This window comes from Morus notabilis, unplaced genomic scaffold (genome assembly GCF_000414095.1).
Source record: "Morus notabilis unplaced genomic scaffold, ASM41409v2 Scaffold179, whole genome shotgun sequence".
Taxonomy (NCBI): Eukaryota; Viridiplantae; Streptophyta; class Magnoliopsida; order Rosales; family Moraceae; genus Morus; species Morus notabilis.
The window spans coordinates 918,879-937,223 of NW_010360916.1; the positions used below are offsets into that span (position 1 = coordinate 918,879).

The 18,345-nt window shown below is 36.1% G+C and overlaps 4 protein-coding genes across 4 annotated transcripts; 2 read left to right on the top strand and 2 right to left on the bottom strand.

Moving 5' to 3' along the window:
• Window positions 1-878: 878 nt before the first annotated feature.
• On the top strand, window positions 879-3,846 carry LOC21406757 (protein SINE1). The gene is made up of 3 exons (XM_010097714.2): window positions 879-1,047; window positions 1,658-2,999; window positions 3,388-3,846. The coding sequence occupies exons 2-3, from the start codon at window positions 1,665-1,667 to the stop codon at window positions 3,844-3,846; spliced, it is 1,794 nt and encodes a 597-aa protein (XP_010096016.1). The 5' UTR covers window positions 879-1,047; window positions 1,658-1,664.
• A 305-nt stretch (window positions 3,847-4,151) lies between these two features.
• LOC21406758 (protein NDH-DEPENDENT CYCLIC ELECTRON FLOW 5) lies at window positions 4,152-6,883 on the bottom strand. Its single transcript, XM_010097715.2, has 3 exons — window positions 6,345-6,883; window positions 5,040-5,504; window positions 4,152-4,473 (listed from the first exon to the last, which is right to left on the bottom strand). The coding sequence occupies exons 1-3, from the start codon at window positions 6,852-6,854 to the stop codon at window positions 4,279-4,281; spliced, it is 1,170 nt and encodes a 389-aa protein (XP_010096017.1). The 5' UTR covers window positions 6,855-6,883; the 3' UTR covers window positions 4,152-4,278.
• A 1,031-nt stretch (window positions 6,884-7,914) lies between these two features.
• Window positions 7,915-13,683, top strand: LOC21406759 (KHG/KDPG aldolase). The gene is made up of 11 exons (XM_024165376.1): window positions 7,915-8,203; window positions 8,592-8,646; window positions 9,066-9,101; window positions 9,241-9,285; window positions 9,382-9,465; window positions 9,595-9,660; window positions 9,870-9,908; window positions 10,289-10,388; window positions 10,834-10,984; window positions 11,787-11,927; window positions 13,015-13,683. The coding sequence occupies exons 1-10, from the start codon at window positions 8,016-8,018 to the stop codon at window positions 11,803-11,805; spliced, it is 783 nt and encodes a 260-aa protein (XP_024021144.1). The 5' UTR covers window positions 7,915-8,015; the 3' UTR covers window positions 11,806-11,927; window positions 13,015-13,683.
• Window positions 13,684-16,443: 2,760 nt separating this feature from the next.
• Window positions 16,444-18,087, bottom strand: LOC21406760 (protein ELC-like). The gene has a single exon (XM_010097717.2). It carries the CDS (start codon window positions 17,895-17,897, stop codon window positions 16,683-16,685), a length of 1,215 nt encoding a protein of 404 aa, XP_010096019.1. The 5' UTR covers window positions 17,898-18,087; the 3' UTR covers window positions 16,444-16,682.
• Between the last annotated feature and the right edge of the window lie 258 nt (window positions 18,088-18,345).

Here is an 18,345-nt window from a genome sequence, read left to right on the forward strand (position 1 = left end):
GAGAACACCTATGATATTTTTTGAGTGATGCTATAGTGCATTGGTGGTGCTTAGCATCAAAAGTGGGACCCACCTTTTATGAATAACGGTGTTTTGCATTAGTGATGCCCGAAAGACCATTTTCAATACAAATAAGAATGCCAATTGTATATATAACATTAAAAAGTATGACATACTTATGTTATTTTCATTTTTGTTTCAATGCATAATGCTATTTTAAATGCTAAATATATATATTTTATAATCATTAAGCTTTAAAAGTTGTAAAAATAAACTTTTATTTTTATAATAATTAAAAAATACAAAAGTTGCATTGATTACATAAAAAAGTAAACATTTCAACCAATAACAATCAAATGACAAATTTCTCATATACTATACTTAGTGAGAGATTTACTACAAAGTATAACATATAAAAAATTTAATACGGCAAATAGCATTATATTAAAAAGTACTTTTTACAGTTAAATATTGCCTCGTTTACTTCGTGGATTCGAGTTTTCAATTCGAGCTGAGATGTGACATTTTTTGAGAACTTTTTACTGTAACAGAAAAAGTTAAATGTGACATTTTTTGAGAATTTTTTACTGTAAAAACTTAAAACTGAAAACTCGAATCGGTGAAATGAGCGAGACTTAAAATTTACAATTCGCACGTCAAGCATTGCATTCCATTTTTCATCATTTTCTATTAAAAACTATAATTTGAAGAGGCGTTATCGTCCAAGAAGATTGAATTCACGGGGGCCCGCAGGGCAAGCAAGGATGGCGGTGTAATTTGAAGAAAAGATTTTTGAAATTGCAAAGGTACAGGCCCCACTGGAAACCCCAAAAGTACTCAGAAAGAAAGAAATTTCCAATCAGACAAACACCCCGAAATCTCCGCGCGGAATTCATCTTCAAATCAAAATCCCACTGAAACTGAACGTTACTTTACTCTTCTCCCTCTCTCTCTCTCTCTCTCTCTCTCAACGACAATTAACCTTGCAAAGACAAGAAGAAGAAGAAGAAGAAGAAGAGAGCTCTTTGACGCTTATTCATATTGCAGGTATTTCTGAGTTCTTGAACTGAAATGAAACCTTTTCTTTGTTTTCTTCAATTTTTGTTTTGTTTTAATGAGATTTTCTCTTTAATTTATGTCACGAATTGCAAGATCGGAGATACTCATCTGATAATTTGAATTTAAAATCTCCTGATTTGGGAAACGAAATTCATATGAATTTTTTTCGCAAATTGGAACTTCGAAAAAAAAAAAAAAATGAAGCTTTGAGTTAGATTATTGTGAATGGATTGTCGTGATTTGGCATATGGTGCCGTGTAATCTGTTCTATTAATTTCTGATTTTAGTTTCTGTTCTGTGTCAATGGTGAATTTGTGAGGGATTTTCTTGTTTGCGTAAAATACTTCTTTTATGATTTTCATATCCATGTTGTTGGTGGTTCATTTTATCTTCTGAAGTTTTGGATGCAAGGATTAAGTTGACGAAAATTCGGGTCCTTTTTTGAGATTTTCTTTTGTGGTTTACGGCAAGGCGTCAGAAAAATTCAAGGTTTCGAATTTGAATATGTTGTTAAACAAGTCAATAGTGATGGTTCCAATTCCATCTTATTGGACATCAACTTTGAAGTGAATAATTCATTTTTCTTCGTTGTTTTAAGGTCATCTATGGGCAGGAGTCTTAACCCACTACTACAGCAAGAGCTGGAAAATTTTGACAAAGATGCGGAGAGTCACAGGGCAGCAATGAAGGCACTCAAATCCTTTGTGAAAGATATGGATTCAAAGGAAATCCCACTCTTTCTTACCGAAATTTCTCGAAATAAAGAAGCTGGTTCTTTGTCCGTTGAAGGTACAATTTCTCTCTACGAAGTGCTTGCCCGCGTTCATGGCACCAAAATTGTGCCACTGATAGACAACATCATGGGGTCCATAATCAAGACCTTGGCTTCAAGTGCGGGGTCTTTTCCCCTGCAGCAGGCATGCTCAAAGGTGGTTCCCGCGATTGCTAGATATGGTATTGACGCAAGCAGTCCTGAAGAGAGAAAGAGACATGTAATTCATTCACTGTGCAATCCTCTTTCGGATTCTCTCCTGGGTTCTCAAGAGAGCCTCACTTCAGGAGCTGCCCTTTGCTTAAAGGCTCTTGTTGAAAATGACAATTGGCGATTCGCTTCGTATGAGATAGTTAACAAGGTTTGTCAAAATGTGGCTGGGGCTCTAGAGGAAAATTATACAGAGACAAATGCTCACATGGGTCTTGTTATGGCTCTAGCAAAACGTAATTCTGTGGCACTTGAACCGTATGCCAGGTTACTGGTACAGTCTGGGTTGAAGATCCTAAATACTGGGATAGAACAAGCGAATTCTCTAAAGCGACTGTCAGCCATTGAAATGGTTAAATCTTTAATGAAGTGTTTGGATCCTTGGAGCATATGCACTGAGCTTCAGTTGATAATCCAGGAGATGGAGAAGTGTCATTGTGATCAGATGGCATATATCAAAGGGGCTGCTTTTGAAGCACTGCAAACTGCAAAGAGATTAGCTTCAGAAAATGGGTCCAAATCCCATAAAGGTCCTGGTTCAGTGACTGGATCTAATGTTAGTAGGGGAAACAATCGCATAAGGAGAGCTTTATCGGGTGCTGGTGATCAATCTCCGGTACTTGCGTCACCTGGATCACAATTCTTTAACTCCTTTGTTGAATATGACTCGTTGATTGATTCGCCAATCTTGTCGAAGCAGGACATGCAATACTTGGATAGTGACTGCAGGAGTGTTGACCAAAAGCTTTGGAGTTATGAGAATGGAGGAGTTGATGTGTCTCTCAAGGATGGTTTCTTCTCAGGGATTGCTAGATCAAGTAGTGTCTCTGACACATGTTTTGAGCAATCTGACCGCAAAAGATTTGTTAAAATGAAAGAGAACAGTGAAGAACTCTTAGGGTTCTCGCAGAACAATCCTAGACGTGGAATCTCTAGAAGCGCTGCATCCAGCCCTCTAGTAAGTTGCACATGTCTAGAGTTACTTTTTCTGATGTGTAAAAAGAAATTACTTCAGAACCTGACATTACTCCGCTTCCTGAATTGTTTTTAGTTCAAGAATATAATTGAAAAGCAATTAATTAAACATTGAGTTGAACATGCTGCTTGCTTTATTCCATTTATATAAAACTGAAGCCGTGATACCTAATATACCCGATTGTTTTGCTGTTGCCTTTTTTTTTTTTTGAGGCAACATATCTCTATTTATAAATTGGATGGCCCTGTGAATTGAACTTTAGAGTACAGCCTATATTTCTGGAACTGTGTCATTCTCATAACGTACAGGTAGTTTCATGTCTTGTTTTTTTCTTAGAACTAATATATTGCTTGCTACGTTTTTGCATCAGAGGTTGCGCACTCCAACTAATAAAGACAACAATATCTTTAGAACTCCAAGGAAGCTTGTTCACCCTCTTCAGGATATAAGTAACATAAACTCAGAATATCCTGAGAAACAAGTGAGGAGGTCCAGATTTCATTCCTTCAGTGATTTTGACTGGAGTCCCAGTTCTGGAAGTGACCGAAATTGTATTTTACCTGATGATTACGAATTCGGAGAGAATGAAAGCTTATATGCTGATATTGAGCAGTTCCAAGACGGCGTTGAATCTGTGTCATCAACAGAAGACATTCCTATAGGTCCTGATGTGCAAGTTCCTTATCAGGTGATTTCTGAAAAGAAAACCGTTCGTCTGAAGGTTGCTCTAAAATTTGTTTGTGGACTATCCTTTGCACTACTGGTAGCACTTACTCCAGTCTTTTGGTTAAGTAATCAAGATGACGGTTGCTATCTCGTTCCAACTTAATCTTCTTGTTTATAGTGTATCAAATTCTTTTGATAGTGTAAATCAGGATTACAAGTTAATTGCTTTATTTCTGAATTTCTGAGTCTGTAAAAGCTTTTTTTTTTTTATGTAACTGTACTTCCTAACACCTGACCAGAGGTGTTTAATGAACTGAAAAATAGTAAACGGTTACTGTTCTTGAAAGGATTTGTCTTTGCTAATTTTGTTTGCTGAGAAGATATAAGAAATATTGGTCTTTCCTCTTATTACTTTTTTTCGGTTATAGTGAATGAGCTGATGTGATTTTTGAAAGTTTTTTGGTTAGTTTGATTAATCCAATAACAATATACGGATGAATTACTTTCCAGTTTCTACATCAAAATCAACTTGCTTTTGTTGACAAGCTTACAAGCATAAAACTTACTCAAAGTTAAATGATCAATGAAGCATAACTTAGAGATTTGGATTGTACAAGTCCTGTCCAACCCGTAACACTTCTTCAGTGCGCACGTTTAACGGTTTAAGCATGGCTGATTGGCCGACTGATATATAAGAATACTTGCCATAAATCTCATGACTAGAGCCAGGACTCAACATGTATAACTCATCAAATCCTTTTCTTCCCACTATCACTGAATTTCTTCTACCCTGTTACAACAAAAATAGAAAAGGAAAGAAATGTCAATGATCAGACTGAGGGGAAAATCAAAATACCAAATAAAGCGAAAGAAAGAAAATTATTATAAGCAGTTCAAGGAATGGCTCTTAGAAGTTTCTCAAAGTTTGCTTATGTGGCTTCTAAATCATGTTCTTGTAACGAATAATTATATGTTTTCTTTACCACATAGAAACTGATTATGTTTTCTTAAGTCCTTAAATTGAAACTATCCCCAGGAAGAAATTCTTAAATCAAATGGGATCAATCTGCTTGCCCTTTTAACAGAGTTCAGAAAGATGCAGCTCCAAGAAAGCTTTCAATTTAAGTTTTTAGTTCCATTTATGCAGAGGCTTTGTGATGCTAAGACCAAACGAATACCAAGCTACATTAAGACAGGTATGCACATGCATCAGAGAATTGAACCACAGATTGTAAAAGAATCCAAATGAAGATCAGATACAGAACAAAACGAATGGGAGATCTGTCAAAATAACTATTTCAATTGCAAGTGTCGTGCAAAATTGAAAAGACGATTTAGAGTTTATAATATAAGTACCCTGTCAATGAGTGTCATGTTCCGGGGTGCAATAGTGTATATTCGACTCATTTCCTCTCTTAAATTCTTGTAGTTGTCAGTTTCTTCACCCTCCATTTCTTCTTTAGATTCGTTTCCATCGCTCTTTGTTTCATCAGCATTGTTTCCATTTCTTGAACGCCAGAATGACATCTTATTCAGCAGTTGGCTAAATCCAGATTCGTTTTCCTGGCCAAAGTCCGGAGGAACAATACCAAAGTTCGACATGAATGGAGGTAGGCTAAAGAAATTCGATCGTTCTAATCCGATTGCATAGGTCGCCTCTGGTGAGCTCACTCTTAGATGGCTTAAAACACATCCAGTAAGTTGGACTGGTGTAGATCTAGAATTTGAGATCACGAGATCTGAGCTTAACTCATCTTCTTTGAGAGTCACAATGTATTTTATTTCCACTTTCTCTCCTGAATCAGTGCTGATAAGTTCTACCTGCATTTCTCAGATTAATGAATAATGATTTCCACTCTAAGGACTGGCTCAAATTTATAAAAACAAGAAAGTCGATTTTTTTTTGGGAGAAAACATGAAGAAATCTAGCTTGGTAATGCTTGGCCTTTTAATTTTTGATAAACAAAAGGCTTGCCAAGAAAGGCCTTTATATTTCACTTACAGTAAAGTTGTAACTAGTTCTGAATCTTAACTTGAAATACTTCTTCAATAATATACTACAAAAATCCTCTATAAGTAAGTTTAAGTCTGACCCCATTTGCATTTTATGGTTGAACTCGAAATGTAATGTTATTGGTATGAGATCAAATACAAAGTCAAAAATCCACTAACAAAGACTTACCTAAAAACTATTTTTATTTTCTCTACAATTTCCTTTATCCTATCTGTATTCTACTTGAAACCAGCACAAAAGTACTGTGCAAGCAATTTATCAGGTGTTGAATGATGGGCAAATTGCTATGCCCCATTAAGATTTGAACTGCTTTTGTCGGGTTGAACCAAACAATAAAAAAAGATGCTAATGTTTTTTTTTTTTAATCATCATCTAACACCTGAAAAAGCGTTGTACGGTAAGACCAGATTTAAATGATTATACACCTAATTTGTCCTTCTCTCCATAAACATCACACCTATTTTGAATCCCAAAACATAAATATTAACAAAACAGACCTATTTTGGAGCTAATTATACTCTACTTTACCAATAAATTATTACTACATACAATCTACATAGTGAACATGACCGACACAGATAAATTTGTTATTATTATTATTATTTTTTTAATGGTTTGCTTCTTAAGAAACAGGAGAAAATCAACACCTGAATTGAATCCTGAGAATTTCCCTTGATGGTCTGAAGAACCCAGTTGCTTGGCGACCAAGAAACTCCATCCCCACATGAAAACTCCAAGGCCAAAGAAACGCCTCCATGAACAACAGCACCACCAATCTCCTCAGTGACAAATGAGTGCAGCATCTCGTCCGTGCCTCCATGCCACATGGCAGCCTTGTAGGAGGTGATCAAGCCACTTGGCAGCATCAGGATGGCCGTGCTCCCGTTCTCCAACCGCATCTTCGCGACGCAGCCGTCCCCGATGCCTTGGAAGGTCACGCCGTGGCCACTGAACTCTTCCTGCAAGTAGTCCACGTTGATGGGTTGATATGGGATTGAGGCCACTCTTGGAAGTACTACTTCTTTCTTGGAGTCATTGGTTTTGCAGTGAAATATGGAGTTTTTGGACGAGGGAAATGTGTTATTGGTGATTATGGTCTTGGTTGTGGAAAAAGAAATAGGATTTGGTATGAAAAGTGGATTCAAAGCCATGGCCATGGCCTATCTCTATACTCTTGCTTTGCCCCTCTTTATCTCTAATATAATTTTGCATTTTTTTTCTTTTTTTTTGGATAATGTACATTTAAATTTTTAGGATTTGATATTTTTCTTGCTGTAAAAAAAAGGAGGAATTAAAATGAACTCTTTTCTGTAAATTTTTAATTTTAATTGTAATTTTGTTTTTATTTTGTTGATAATTGTGTTGTTGACCGGTTGTGGTTCCTTTATCTTTATTGGCTTTATTCGGGTGATGTGACTTTTGTTTTTTTTTTGAAGGGGGTGATATGATTTTGAGGACATATATTTTTGACCATTTCTGTTTGATGTATTTTTCTTTGAAATTATTGTTTTTTCCTTTTTTTTTTGTATTTTATCTTGGAAAAGAAAATTAAGATATATTTCATTCTTTTCCCCCAGACTAAACACACCGTCATGAACTAAATACACTAAAATAACTCACCTTTGAACTAGCTTCAACTGATTAAGAGAAAATTAAAATTTAAGTGGTATACTCAAACAAAATATCTTGGATTATAATAATAACATGTTAATAATACAATATTCATATTCGGGGATAATAGTGTTTAAAACCTTATAATAACTTTATAAATAATGAATTTATTAAATATACAAAATGATAGATATTAGGCCAAATTTTGCATATTGTTTTTTGTAGTAAATAAATGGTTTTTACTCGATGAATAATAAAAAAAAAAGAATTCATCAAAGTCGAGATAAATCCTTTATTTGTAAAAATCACACATCATTTTTATCCGAAAAATTATATGTTTGAAAGAAAAAATAATGACCCCTTAAAAGAATGTCACATGCGAATTCCATCTAAATTTTAATCAACACAAAGACTAATGACACAACACATTTACAAGTTTATAGTATCGTTCATTTTTTAAATTTAAATTAAGATGTGGTATTTTAAAAAAAAAAATTAATTATAATAAAAAAAATTTAAAATTTAAAATTTGAACCGAGGCGCACAAAATTGTTAAAAACAAAAGAAGGGGCAAATCTATCATCCCAAATACAGAGTCCCGCTAAAAACAACACGTAACCTCCATTTCTGAGTTAAGAGTGGTGAATAAAAAAACCAGCACTTTCATTTCCAGACATTCAGCTTCGGACTGTCTCTCGCAACTGGATATGGTGATTCCTTGTCCGACCCTCAACAAATGGCCTCCACCGTGTCTGGTCCTCCCTCGAAGCTCGCCACTACCGCCATTGTCGCCGCCGCCTCGGCGAACCCGTAGCTTCTTCTGTTGTGTCTCTCGCCGCTCAACCTTGGCGCGAATTCAGAGCTCTGGAGTCATCGCTTGCCTTCGCGCCACTAGGTATTCTTTTTTTTTTTTGGTTCTTGATTGTGTATCCATTGTTGTGAAATTCGACGCTCTGTTAGACGAATTCTTTGTGCTCAATTTCGTTTGTGTTTGTTTCTTTCTTGTGAGAGATTGTTATTCGTCATTGCATTTATGATATAGTACAAGATTTGGTTATTGCGTTTAATTACAGTACTTCTTACTGGCGATTGACAAATTAAGTTGGTTGAAAATCCAAAAAAAAAAAAAAAATACAAGATATTGGTGAAAAATATTATTTTTTGACATCAGGAGATCTTGCCCGGTCTTATCCCAGATGTTGGGAAAAAACCAAATTTATGCTGAATCATTTCTTATAAATTAGCGAATAACTATGGCTCACTTTCCAGTTACTTTTTTGTAGCGCAGATTTGGCAATGGAAGCTGCCCGGGCTGCTCTTATCGGTGGAATCTCAGTTGTGAGTCTTTCCTTTGGAAGTTTTGTTTATAGACTGATCATTCGAGTCATTATTCTGCAAATAAAGAGAATATTAAAGTTCTTTTACACATCAAGCATCGCAGACTTCATATTTTAGTGCATTTTTTGATATGCGAATACTACTTTAGGAAGGACTTGACAGAGAAATCAGCTGTATTGTTTGAAGAAGTTACAGCCCACACGATATAATTGGAAGGACTTGACAGTTGTGATTAATTCAAGTTTCTTGTAGATTGGTTTTTGGTACTACTGGTCTTCTGATTTAGAAAGTTGAACAACATTTGTGTGGGTGTAAAGAAATAGTTACTTGGTGTTTGCATTGGTTATGATATAGTCTATATCCATGCTATATCACCTACTGATACGTTTCTAATCTTCTTTATCCTTTTCTCTATGTAGCTGGAAATTGTAGTGTCGACCCCAGGTGTGTTTGAGGTTGTTAAAAATATGTATTCTCTCTTCCCTGTGTGTTTTTCTTTTCTTTTCTTCTTTTTTCCCTCCTCTTTTTTGCTAATACTTTCTCAAAACCTAGTATGATAGTTTATACTCCTTTTTTCTTCTTTTCTTTTTTCAGGTTCTTCAGCAGCTGGTGCATGACTATCCTACAACGGTTTTAGGAGTAATAATTTTCCTATTTCTTTTAGATTTCGTAACATTGCCATGATTCTTTGAAATGTTTTCATTAGCTTTTCTTAAATGACGAAGTATTCTCCAGGTTGGGACTGTTCTTAGTGTCAAGGATGCTAAAAAGGCAGTAGGTGCTGGAGCCAAATTCCTTATGAGCCCTGCTATGGTGAAGGTAAGCTTATATGTCTAGCCAATTTTCTCTCCATCTCCTTGTCATATCACGATTTTCCATGTTAAAGTCCAATGAAAGTAGTTGTAGGATGCTTATTACCAGTATTTAATATCTTTAATCATGCATCAGGATGTTATGGATGGTTTCCAGAGTGGTGAAGTGTTGTACATACCTGGTGCAATGACCCCAACAGAGGTAAGATATTATTAAAATTTACTTGGCTTTCAATTTAACACGTGTTTTTGTGATGTTTATCTTCTTAGTTTCCACACTCGTCATTGCAACTGAAAAGTCTATATATGCTTTCTCTGAGTGTAAATATGACCTAACATTCTGTTTGACATTATGACCGATAGTTACTTCACCCTTAATGGTGAAAATAAGAATATCTCTGTTGTTTACAGATATTGTCTGCTCATGATGCTGGTGCCAAAATGGTCAAGGTAAGTCTTGCAAGTTTATCATGTTAGAGTTGGTTGATAGTAGATTTAGATGCAATCATTACATTTGGTCATCATGTTACAAAATTATATACTTTTTGCAACATAACGTTTGTGTAAATCTTACTTCCTTTAATTATCTTGAGCCTTGCAGAGTTAAATAAGGTAGTTTATAATGTATGTAGTGTTCTGAAATTTTGTCTTAAGCTATCTAAGTTTGCATTCTTCAAGTTTGTATGAATGTGGATTGATCAAATTATTCATCGTTGCATTTAAAAAATTATTTTTAGAAAGCTGTAGCTCATACGTCTACTTCATCTGAGAAATATGTAGCTTAGTTAAATTTATCAGAGTTGTAATCTTCACATTATTTGGGGGAATAGGTTTATCCTGTTTCAGCATTAGGTGGTGTAAAGTATATATCAGCAATCAAGAAGCCTTTTCCACACATCTCAATGGTTGCGTCTCAAGGAATTACTGTAGGTGCGCTTCTATCACATAGCATATACACAGAAAACGATGAATTTTCTTTTTCCAATGCTTAACATGGAGAAAGAATGTATCTTATCATGCAGTTTTTAACCCTTCTTTATGCGCGCGTGTGTTGTGTGTAAATACGATACATATATTGGAATGCTTAGTATTGTTGTTGTCACAAAATGGAGATTCCCATCCCATCTAGTTATCTATTTTTATTGTTGAGTGCTTCCAGCAGCATTGCTTTCAAAAAACGTCAATTCTTAATTTGCATTTAATAGTGCATTTCTCAATCCTGAAGAAAAGTATTTAAAATACAAATTAGGTTACTAATTTTTTCTTTTGTTTTCCTGCTAGTACAACCTGTGTGTGCTAGAAGCGAGAGATTAATTTAATAATGCTTGGCACGCACACCCAACTTTTTGGGAATTTCCTTTCTATTCTTATACAGATTCAATTGGGGAATACATAGCTAAGGGAGCATCTTCAGTTGTTTTATCAGACGCCATTTTCAATAAAGAGGCTATGGGCGAAAAGAATTTTGAGGCCATACATAAACTTGCAAGTTTTGCAGCTATGCAGGGCAAGGAAGCTGTAGAAGGGTTAGGCTTCTTTTCATCTCTTTCTTCAGGACTGTTCTTTGCCAGGCTATTTTTTAGTTATTTTTCTACATTTATTTTTTCTGAAACAGTAAACAATAAAGAGAGGAAGAAAGAAACATGGTGCTTTTGTTCTAGGGTTCACCATTAACTGAACTGGCAGTTGCTCTGAATTCATCTTGCAATATCTTTAGGATAATTGGATAACTATTTTTTGATAAAGTCTGAGGGAGAATCTTGCTCGATTATGGAAAACTTATAACCAAAAACTAAAGGCTAGGTAGTTTCTCTCTTTACGAAAATGGTATGAAATAAAAATTGTATTTCTCATAATCATAAAGTATCCAACTAATTTATGAGAATTGAGAAGAACTGCAATAGTTGGGCTATATTACAGCAATGTAATTAATCATAATCTAGGAAGAAAGAACTCCTGCAAGAGTTTGAACTGGGGACCTCTTGCTCTCGTACCATGTTAATTTACCATTCTCGTAAAAGCTCAAATTGTTAGAACGCGAGCTAACATTTGTTAATACTATAACACATGGTTTGAACATTTTGAACTTTTCATGGTATATCATCAACATAATCGTGGCAATCATATCACATTATAATCTGTCTCATTTCGAGGCTATAACCCCTTGCAATTCCTTGCGTTCATTTACTCATTTGATCTGTGGTTTTTTCTGTTTTCTTATTTTCGTCCAATAACATATATTGGTTTTTGCTCCAGTTTTCCCAAATGGCCACTATTCCGTTGTTTTGTTAATTACTATGATAACCTCTAACAAGTTAGTGTATGCAGGAGAAGATGCTGCCGGTAAACCTGTCGAACCAGGTGTAGCAACACTTTCTCTTGTGCATGACTATATTAGATACAACCATCAGAGCTGTCAAGAAAGTTGCTGTGTGCTTTGTTCGAACTCTTGGTTCTATTGTAAATCAGGTACAAAATTGATCCTTAACTTTTTTTCCCCTTCTGTCTTGCGTGCAACGTTGTTGGCATCATATCTTAAAAGGTTTTAGTGCGCTTTTAAATATATTTCAGACAGTTTACGTATCACTTGATTAAATGTTAATGCTGAATGAAGTTGAGTTTTTTATTTTTATTTTTATTTTTTATTTATTTATTGATGCAACTCCAAAGTCGTCAGCAGGTGAGATCCTTACAGTTCTTAGTTGCTACTATAAACAAATGATGCACCACCTCGTACCCATTACTTTTTCTTCATTAATGTGACTGCAATTTACCACCATTTTAGATTACTCAAATAGTTCCCTTTAAAAAAAAAAAAAGTGAAATTTACATTTTTGTACCCTGCATTTTGAGGTTATTAAAAGTTGATATCTTGCATTTTGGAATCTTGCACTTTTATACCTTTAGGTTGCCAATTTATGCTCAATGTACACCGTTTCTTAGCCAACTGTCCACAGAAATCATAAATTTTGTTTGGTTACTGGAATAGAAGTAATGCATTATTAATCAGAGTATTCTCAGAATTTTAAAGGTCAGAAATTGAGAGTTAACCGAAAAGAGGTCTTAAGATTGAGCACAAATTTGTAATATAAAGGTATAAAAGTGAATTAGTTAAAAATGTTGAGCATAATTTTTTAATAGCCTGAAATGCAGGGTATAGAACTGTAGACATCCAAAAAAAGAAAAAAAGATTACTCGAATAATCTCCTCTCTCTCTCTCTCTCTCTTGCACTACAAGTTTGAGTAGTAGTTGTGGTCAAACACAGGGAATTAGCAGTAGGATGCAATAGCCTGAAAAGTTGAAAAGTCTTCTTTGACCATTCATTATGTTAGGTGCTCAACAGTGAACAGCATGTTTGACTTTCATATCACAAATGGAGAAGAATATCACCTCGGGCGGTTGTTTCATTATCCCTAAACAAATTTTGGTTCCCCTGTTATTTGAGTTACTATGGTTGCAATTTCAACTAATGTAGTATGGGTTTTATTCTTTTAGTTGTCTTCTGCTTTCTCCCTTTTCTCATTACTTCTTAAATGTTTATTTCGTTTTTTGTAGGTCATACGTTATTCTAGAAGGGATAAAACTTTCAGCTAGGATTGTAAATGAATAGAAGCGTCAAGATGTTGAAGTGATTAAGTTGCTGTTAGAAGTATACCAACGTACGTACGAGTCTAATGCACCAGCTCGAGCATAAAAAAACTTTCATCCTAGACGCAACCTGAGTTAAAGGAGTTTGATTTCGAGTAGCAAGGACTTCACTTGGGTAGTGAACGGGGCAAACTCGTACATCTGGTACGTCGGAAATTTTGCTCTAGTTCGGGTCCTTGAACAATTGTAGGTGTGTTTGTGGACAATCAGTTGGCGACAAGATCTACTTGAATATTATCTGGAGGCTCAATGTAGAGTTTCCATGTCCGAGTAAAGTTTTATGCATATTAAACCACCTAGATGGATCACAAGTGTTGTTAGGGCCTGAGGAGAGGAGTCGTCCCCATCTTAAACCACCTAGTCCTCTAGATGTGGTCCAAGAAGATTCTAGTATGATTTTTATTTGTTGATGCTGATTATTTAGAATTTCTTCAACTATTACCAATTAAGTTCTTGCAAGTGTGTATACAATTTTATGTCACCGCCAGTGTCCTCTGTTTTCTTATCCGTAGACCATAACCATTACACGGCTGTGTAATTTCATTTCAAGCACCCTAAAAAAGAGACCAGGTGTGATGGTCGCCGTGTTTCTTTATTTGTTTATTATTTATTTTTTTAGATGAGATGGTCACCATGCTTTTGGTCCAATTGAAAAATGTTTTCTTTTCTGATGAAATGACACAATTACACATAATGACTGCTATGTGATTAGATTCTAGCAAAACAAATGACAAATTCTTTTTGCTAAGAAAACAAGTGATAAATGATTCGATAAGTTATTGTACATCTAACGACGTAATTCGGCTTTATATGCAACAATAAACAGTGTGTGATGGGGCTAAATGGCCACCATCGCCACTTAAAGAGTGTTGCATGATATACGCATGCCATTATTAGGTGTTCATGTGCGACAGGATGCTTCAACATACTACTTTTAACATTCTACCTTCATTTTAACTTCGTTTTTTTTAATCTATTTTATATATTTTATTCTTCTAGTGTTGCGCTTTTTGTGGTTGCGGACATAGCAGAGGTAAATCGACATTCCTATCTCCAATGTTGAGGTCTAGATTTATGTCTCTAATGTTGAGGTCTAACTTCAGTTAAGAGTGAAAATGGAACTTGGAAAATTTATTGACTACTGAAGTTATTACAATATATAAAAGCCTCAAAAGTACCCCTTGGATTTCATCCTTCTCCGTTTCGTCAGGTATTTGTTCATGCCTAAACATTTTTGTCATACAACCTTCTTAAATATATATTTTTTAAATGTATCCTATAAACAATTTACTAATTTTTCACATTAAAAATAAAATTTAAAAGAAATTTTAGATCTTCATATCCGCGCGTGTTTCTCACTAGTGCTTGTTATAAGAAGCAAGTGCTCTAGCTAGGACCTGCTGGGCCACTGTAGTTGTAGTGCAAACTGAACCGCCTCGAGCTATATAACAAAAAAAAAAAAAAAAAGCCGAAATACTTTGAACAAAATATGGCCAACAATGAAATGGGTTATCATAGGCAATAACCGAAAAACACAAGGCGCGTTTAAAACTCGTTTTAAAATAATTTTATTTTTTACATGAAAATAAAAATTAAAACGTTTTCAATCTTAAATAAAAATTATTTTTAAAAATGCGTTTAATAGTTTTATTAAGAGATTTATTTTCAATGTAAAAAAACCCATTAATATCTCTTTCTCTCTCTACTTAAGAGAGGAGAAAACGAAAATAAAAAATAAAAAAATGACTAAAAATCATTTTTTATTTATCTCATTTTATACTAAACTAAAAAATTATTTTCATTTTTGTTTTTTATCTTTATTGCGCCAAACACCGTTTTAAAAACGTTTTTATTTTTTCTTTATCAAAAAACGTAAAAAATAAAAATAAGATCAATTCTAAACACGACCATAGTTTTGTGTTGGAGCAAGTCATAAAATCAAGACAGGTGCCAATAGGTTAGGAGTTTGAAACTACAAAATCATCAACATAAAATCCTGGCCCATGCTACCTAGGCATAATATCAGCGTTCTAAACATAATCTGGTCATGACTAACAACAGACCATGAATATGGTAACGAAAAAACAAGAATTAAAAAGAACAATCATCGTCAACCATCCGCACTGACATCTTTCTGAACAACTTTCAATTCCATTATTTTGCAGTTTAATAACAACTCTTCCCAGCCGTCATCACCTTCTTGACACAATTTCCCGTTGGCAGACAAGTATGAACAGGTGAATTGAAGGAATTTATAGCGACAAGAAAATATATACGTATATGGGGAAGGAGGAAAATATGCACAATTTCATACATCAGCTTTAAGCTTTGTAAGCTAGACAACGGCACTTCCAAACTTTCTGTATAACGGCAGTCTTAAAAATCACGAGGCAAAGATTGTTTTCCATTCTTAAATGGTAAAACCCCACACATCATGTCTCATGTCTCATGATATTCAACTCAGTTACATGTAAAATGTCCAATAGATGCCTTACAGCAGTTGGCAATCGCCAGAACCTTGGACATTCTCCATGAAAGGATAGTAGTTACTGGGACGCATTGAAGAAATTCAAACGAAAACACCGACTTTCACTATAAAGCCGGGCGAGAACACTCCTGCATCAAAAGACTGATGCAAAAGTAAGAAAGAACCAAGATATAAACGGTGTTCTTTATATAGTAACTAAGGAATCGGAAATTATTAAAAACTTATTCAGAACGATGTCTGTGCAGAGCATTCTCCAAGTTCACAGTTCAACAGTCATGCAGAATCTCTCTTTCTCCACCCAATAATATCAAATCCATCTATAAGACTTGGACAGACACTTGGGCACCATGCGATCCAACATAAAACGGAGGAATATGCATTTAACAACTTCTAATCTAATATTTCAGCAGACAAACATGAACACGAACAAGTGATTACGAAATATGAATTCATAATATCAAAAGAGGAAGAGAAATTGTGAAAGAAAGGTAGATGAGAAGGAATGAAAAGCTTCATGATCTTATGAGAAATACATTTGCAAGATAAGACTTTTACAAAGATAAAATTCACCATTTCTCTGCAACTGCAAGAGTAGTTTGACTCATGATCTATATATATGCCTCGAGAAGTCATGAAACTCAATTCAGTTAAAAGTAAACTGTACTTTGTTGTCCTACAACATAGTGGCACACACTAGAAGCTTGCAGATCCAATGAAAAATGGATAGCAATTCTCAGGAAGTACAACTTTCATTATTAAGCATGATAATAATAGACAACAACGCAGCAAGAGAATGAGAAATGTATGAAGTAATAAAAACTCTACAACCAAAGGACTAAAACTTCAAGTGAAATGAATTTATGACATTGATATATGAATAAAAATCAAACCAAAAATTGATCCCTGCAACGACAATTATTCCAAAGAACATATTTCTTCTTACAGCAAAATATACTATGTTTCCTATCAAATACAAATTTTTCACAAGAATCTGACCTCAATACCATTCCTTTCATAACATCCCCATCATCAAAACGCCGGGATAATTCAGCAGAAGCGAAGGCAATCACATTCATCATCTCCATTATCACGAAATAAACTGCGAAATCCTTGACGCCATGTTGGCAACCTGAGCCTGCATCTGCGCAGCCCGGACCTTAGCAGCGGTGGCGCGGTGGAAGAACTGCTCTCTGGACAATAACCTCACATTCCTCAAGTACAGATCAAATGGAATTGCACCGTCCTGAAGGGCTTTATCCAATGCATAAACAACATCCTCCACGGCCAAATCGCCCGCCGTGCAATTCAACATCTGCTTCGACAGCGAATCTAAGCACTCGAACGCATCGTCAACCTCGACGCTCTCCAAATTCGCCTTCTTCCCTTCGTTTTCTTTCAACCAATTCTCCAAAATATCACTATTCATCAACACCATCTGCAATTGCTGCTCCAAACCCTCCTTCTCGTCCTGCATCTCCTTCAACCCTTTGCTCAATTGCTCCTCTCTCTGCCTCAGAACAGCCTGAGCGCTAAACATCCCTTCCATTTCCGCTTCCCTCGCCTTCCTCATCCCGGAGATATCACCATGAACAACCTCCACAAGCTTGTTGATCGCGTTTTTCCGATACACCTCCGTCGGATCATCGCTCTGCGGCCGCGAAATCGACGATCCTCCGCTCCCGTACGGCGACGGCGGATAAGCCCTAGGCGGAATCGCAGGCCGCGCGTAGCTCGGATTCGGATTCTGACTCGGATTCGAACTCGGGCTAGGAGTAGGGTTAGGGTTAGGGTTCGGATTTGGTCTTCGCTGCGAGTAAAGCGGAGGATCACGGCCAAACAAAGCGCTCAGATTTCTCGCCAAATCAACAAGAGTGGAGCTCGGATATACCCAATTCTGGAGATACGGGATCGAAACCAGACCAGAGGGGTTGACGTTAGGATGAGGGCGCTTGATGATCATGTCGCGCGTGGGATTGACGTAGACACAGGGCGGGTGGCGGGGGTAGGATTCCATGAGCCAGATGGCGACGGGGATGTTGTAGGTGACGCCTTGGAAGGACATGGGGACGGTGCCGTCGGCCTGGAGGAGGTTGACGGAGCGGCCGTCGTTGTGGGTGAAAGTGGCGGTTTTGGGTTCGAGAGAAGGGAAGGCGGCGGCGAGGGAAACGAGGTGTTGGCGGATGAGCCATTTGGTGTCCTCTGAGTAAGGGAGGGCGGAGGGGCCGCGCTGGGAGAGAACGGAGCTCAGAAATTGTTGGGTCAGTTGGGGGTTCGGCGGAGATGGGCTCGCCGGCGGGACCATTGGGATTGGGATAGGGATCGGATGGAGGGTGTTTGGAGAGCGAGAAAATAAAGGGGAAAAGGAAAGAGATAAAAAAAGTCTCTGGGGAGTTTCGAGTGTCGTTGTCGTTTTTTGAGTATGTTCGTGTTGGTGAGAATTTTGTCTAAGGTTTTTGGCTTAATGAGGAAGCAAAGCAAGGCAAAGCAAAGGAAGATGACCACTAGAGAATGCGCGTACCTTTAGCATCTGCACGGAAGTCTCTTTTTTTTTTTCTTTTTTTTTTTTATAATTATTTTGTTTTGTTTTTTTTATTAGAGTAAATTATATTGACGCACCTCAAACTAGTTACTTTTGTACAATACACCTTAAATTTTTAATTTTAACAAAATATATCTTAAATTTTAAAATCAGTTACAATTAAAGTCTAATAACTGATATATCAAATGATTATTTACTTTTTTATACTTTA

Excerpts from the sequence above, each read along its gene's own strand:
- LOC21406757 (XM_010097714.2), top strand. The coding sequence starts at position 1,665 with ATGGGCAGGAGTCTTAACCCACTACTACAGCAAGAGCTGGAAAATTTT. Across the intron at positions 3,000-3,387 it reads GCGCTGCATCCAGCCCTCTA|AGGTTGCGCACTCCAACTAA; the intron begins GTAAGTTGCACA and ends TTTTTGCATCAG.
- LOC21406758 (XM_010097715.2), bottom strand. The coding sequence starts at position 6,854 with ATGGCCATGGCTTTGAATCCACTTTTCATACCAAATCCTATTTCTTTT. Across the intron at positions 5,505-6,344 it reads ATTCTCAGGATTCAATTCAG|GTAGAACTTATCAGCACTGA; the intron begins GTGTTGATTTTC and ends TGAGAAATGCAG. Across the intron at positions 4,474-5,039 it reads ACATGACACTCATTGACAGG|GGTAGAAGAAATTCAGTGAT; the intron begins GTACTTATATTA and ends TTGTTGTAACAG.
- LOC21406759 (XM_024165376.1), top strand. The coding sequence starts at position 8,016 with ATGGTGATTCCTTGTCCGACCCTCAACAAATGGCCTCCACCGTGTCTG. Across the intron at positions 9,661-9,869 it reads GTGCAATGACCCCAACAGAG|ATATTGTCTGCTCATGATGC; the intron begins GTAAGATATTAT and ends TGTTGTTTACAG. Across the intron at positions 10,389-10,833 it reads GTCTCAAGGAATTACTGTAG|ATTCAATTGGGGAATACATA; the intron begins GTGCGCTTCTAT and ends ATTCTTATACAG.
- LOC21406760 (XM_010097717.2), bottom strand. The coding sequence starts at position 17,897 with ATGGTCCCGCCGGCGAGCCCATCTCCGCCGAACCCCCAACTGACCCAA.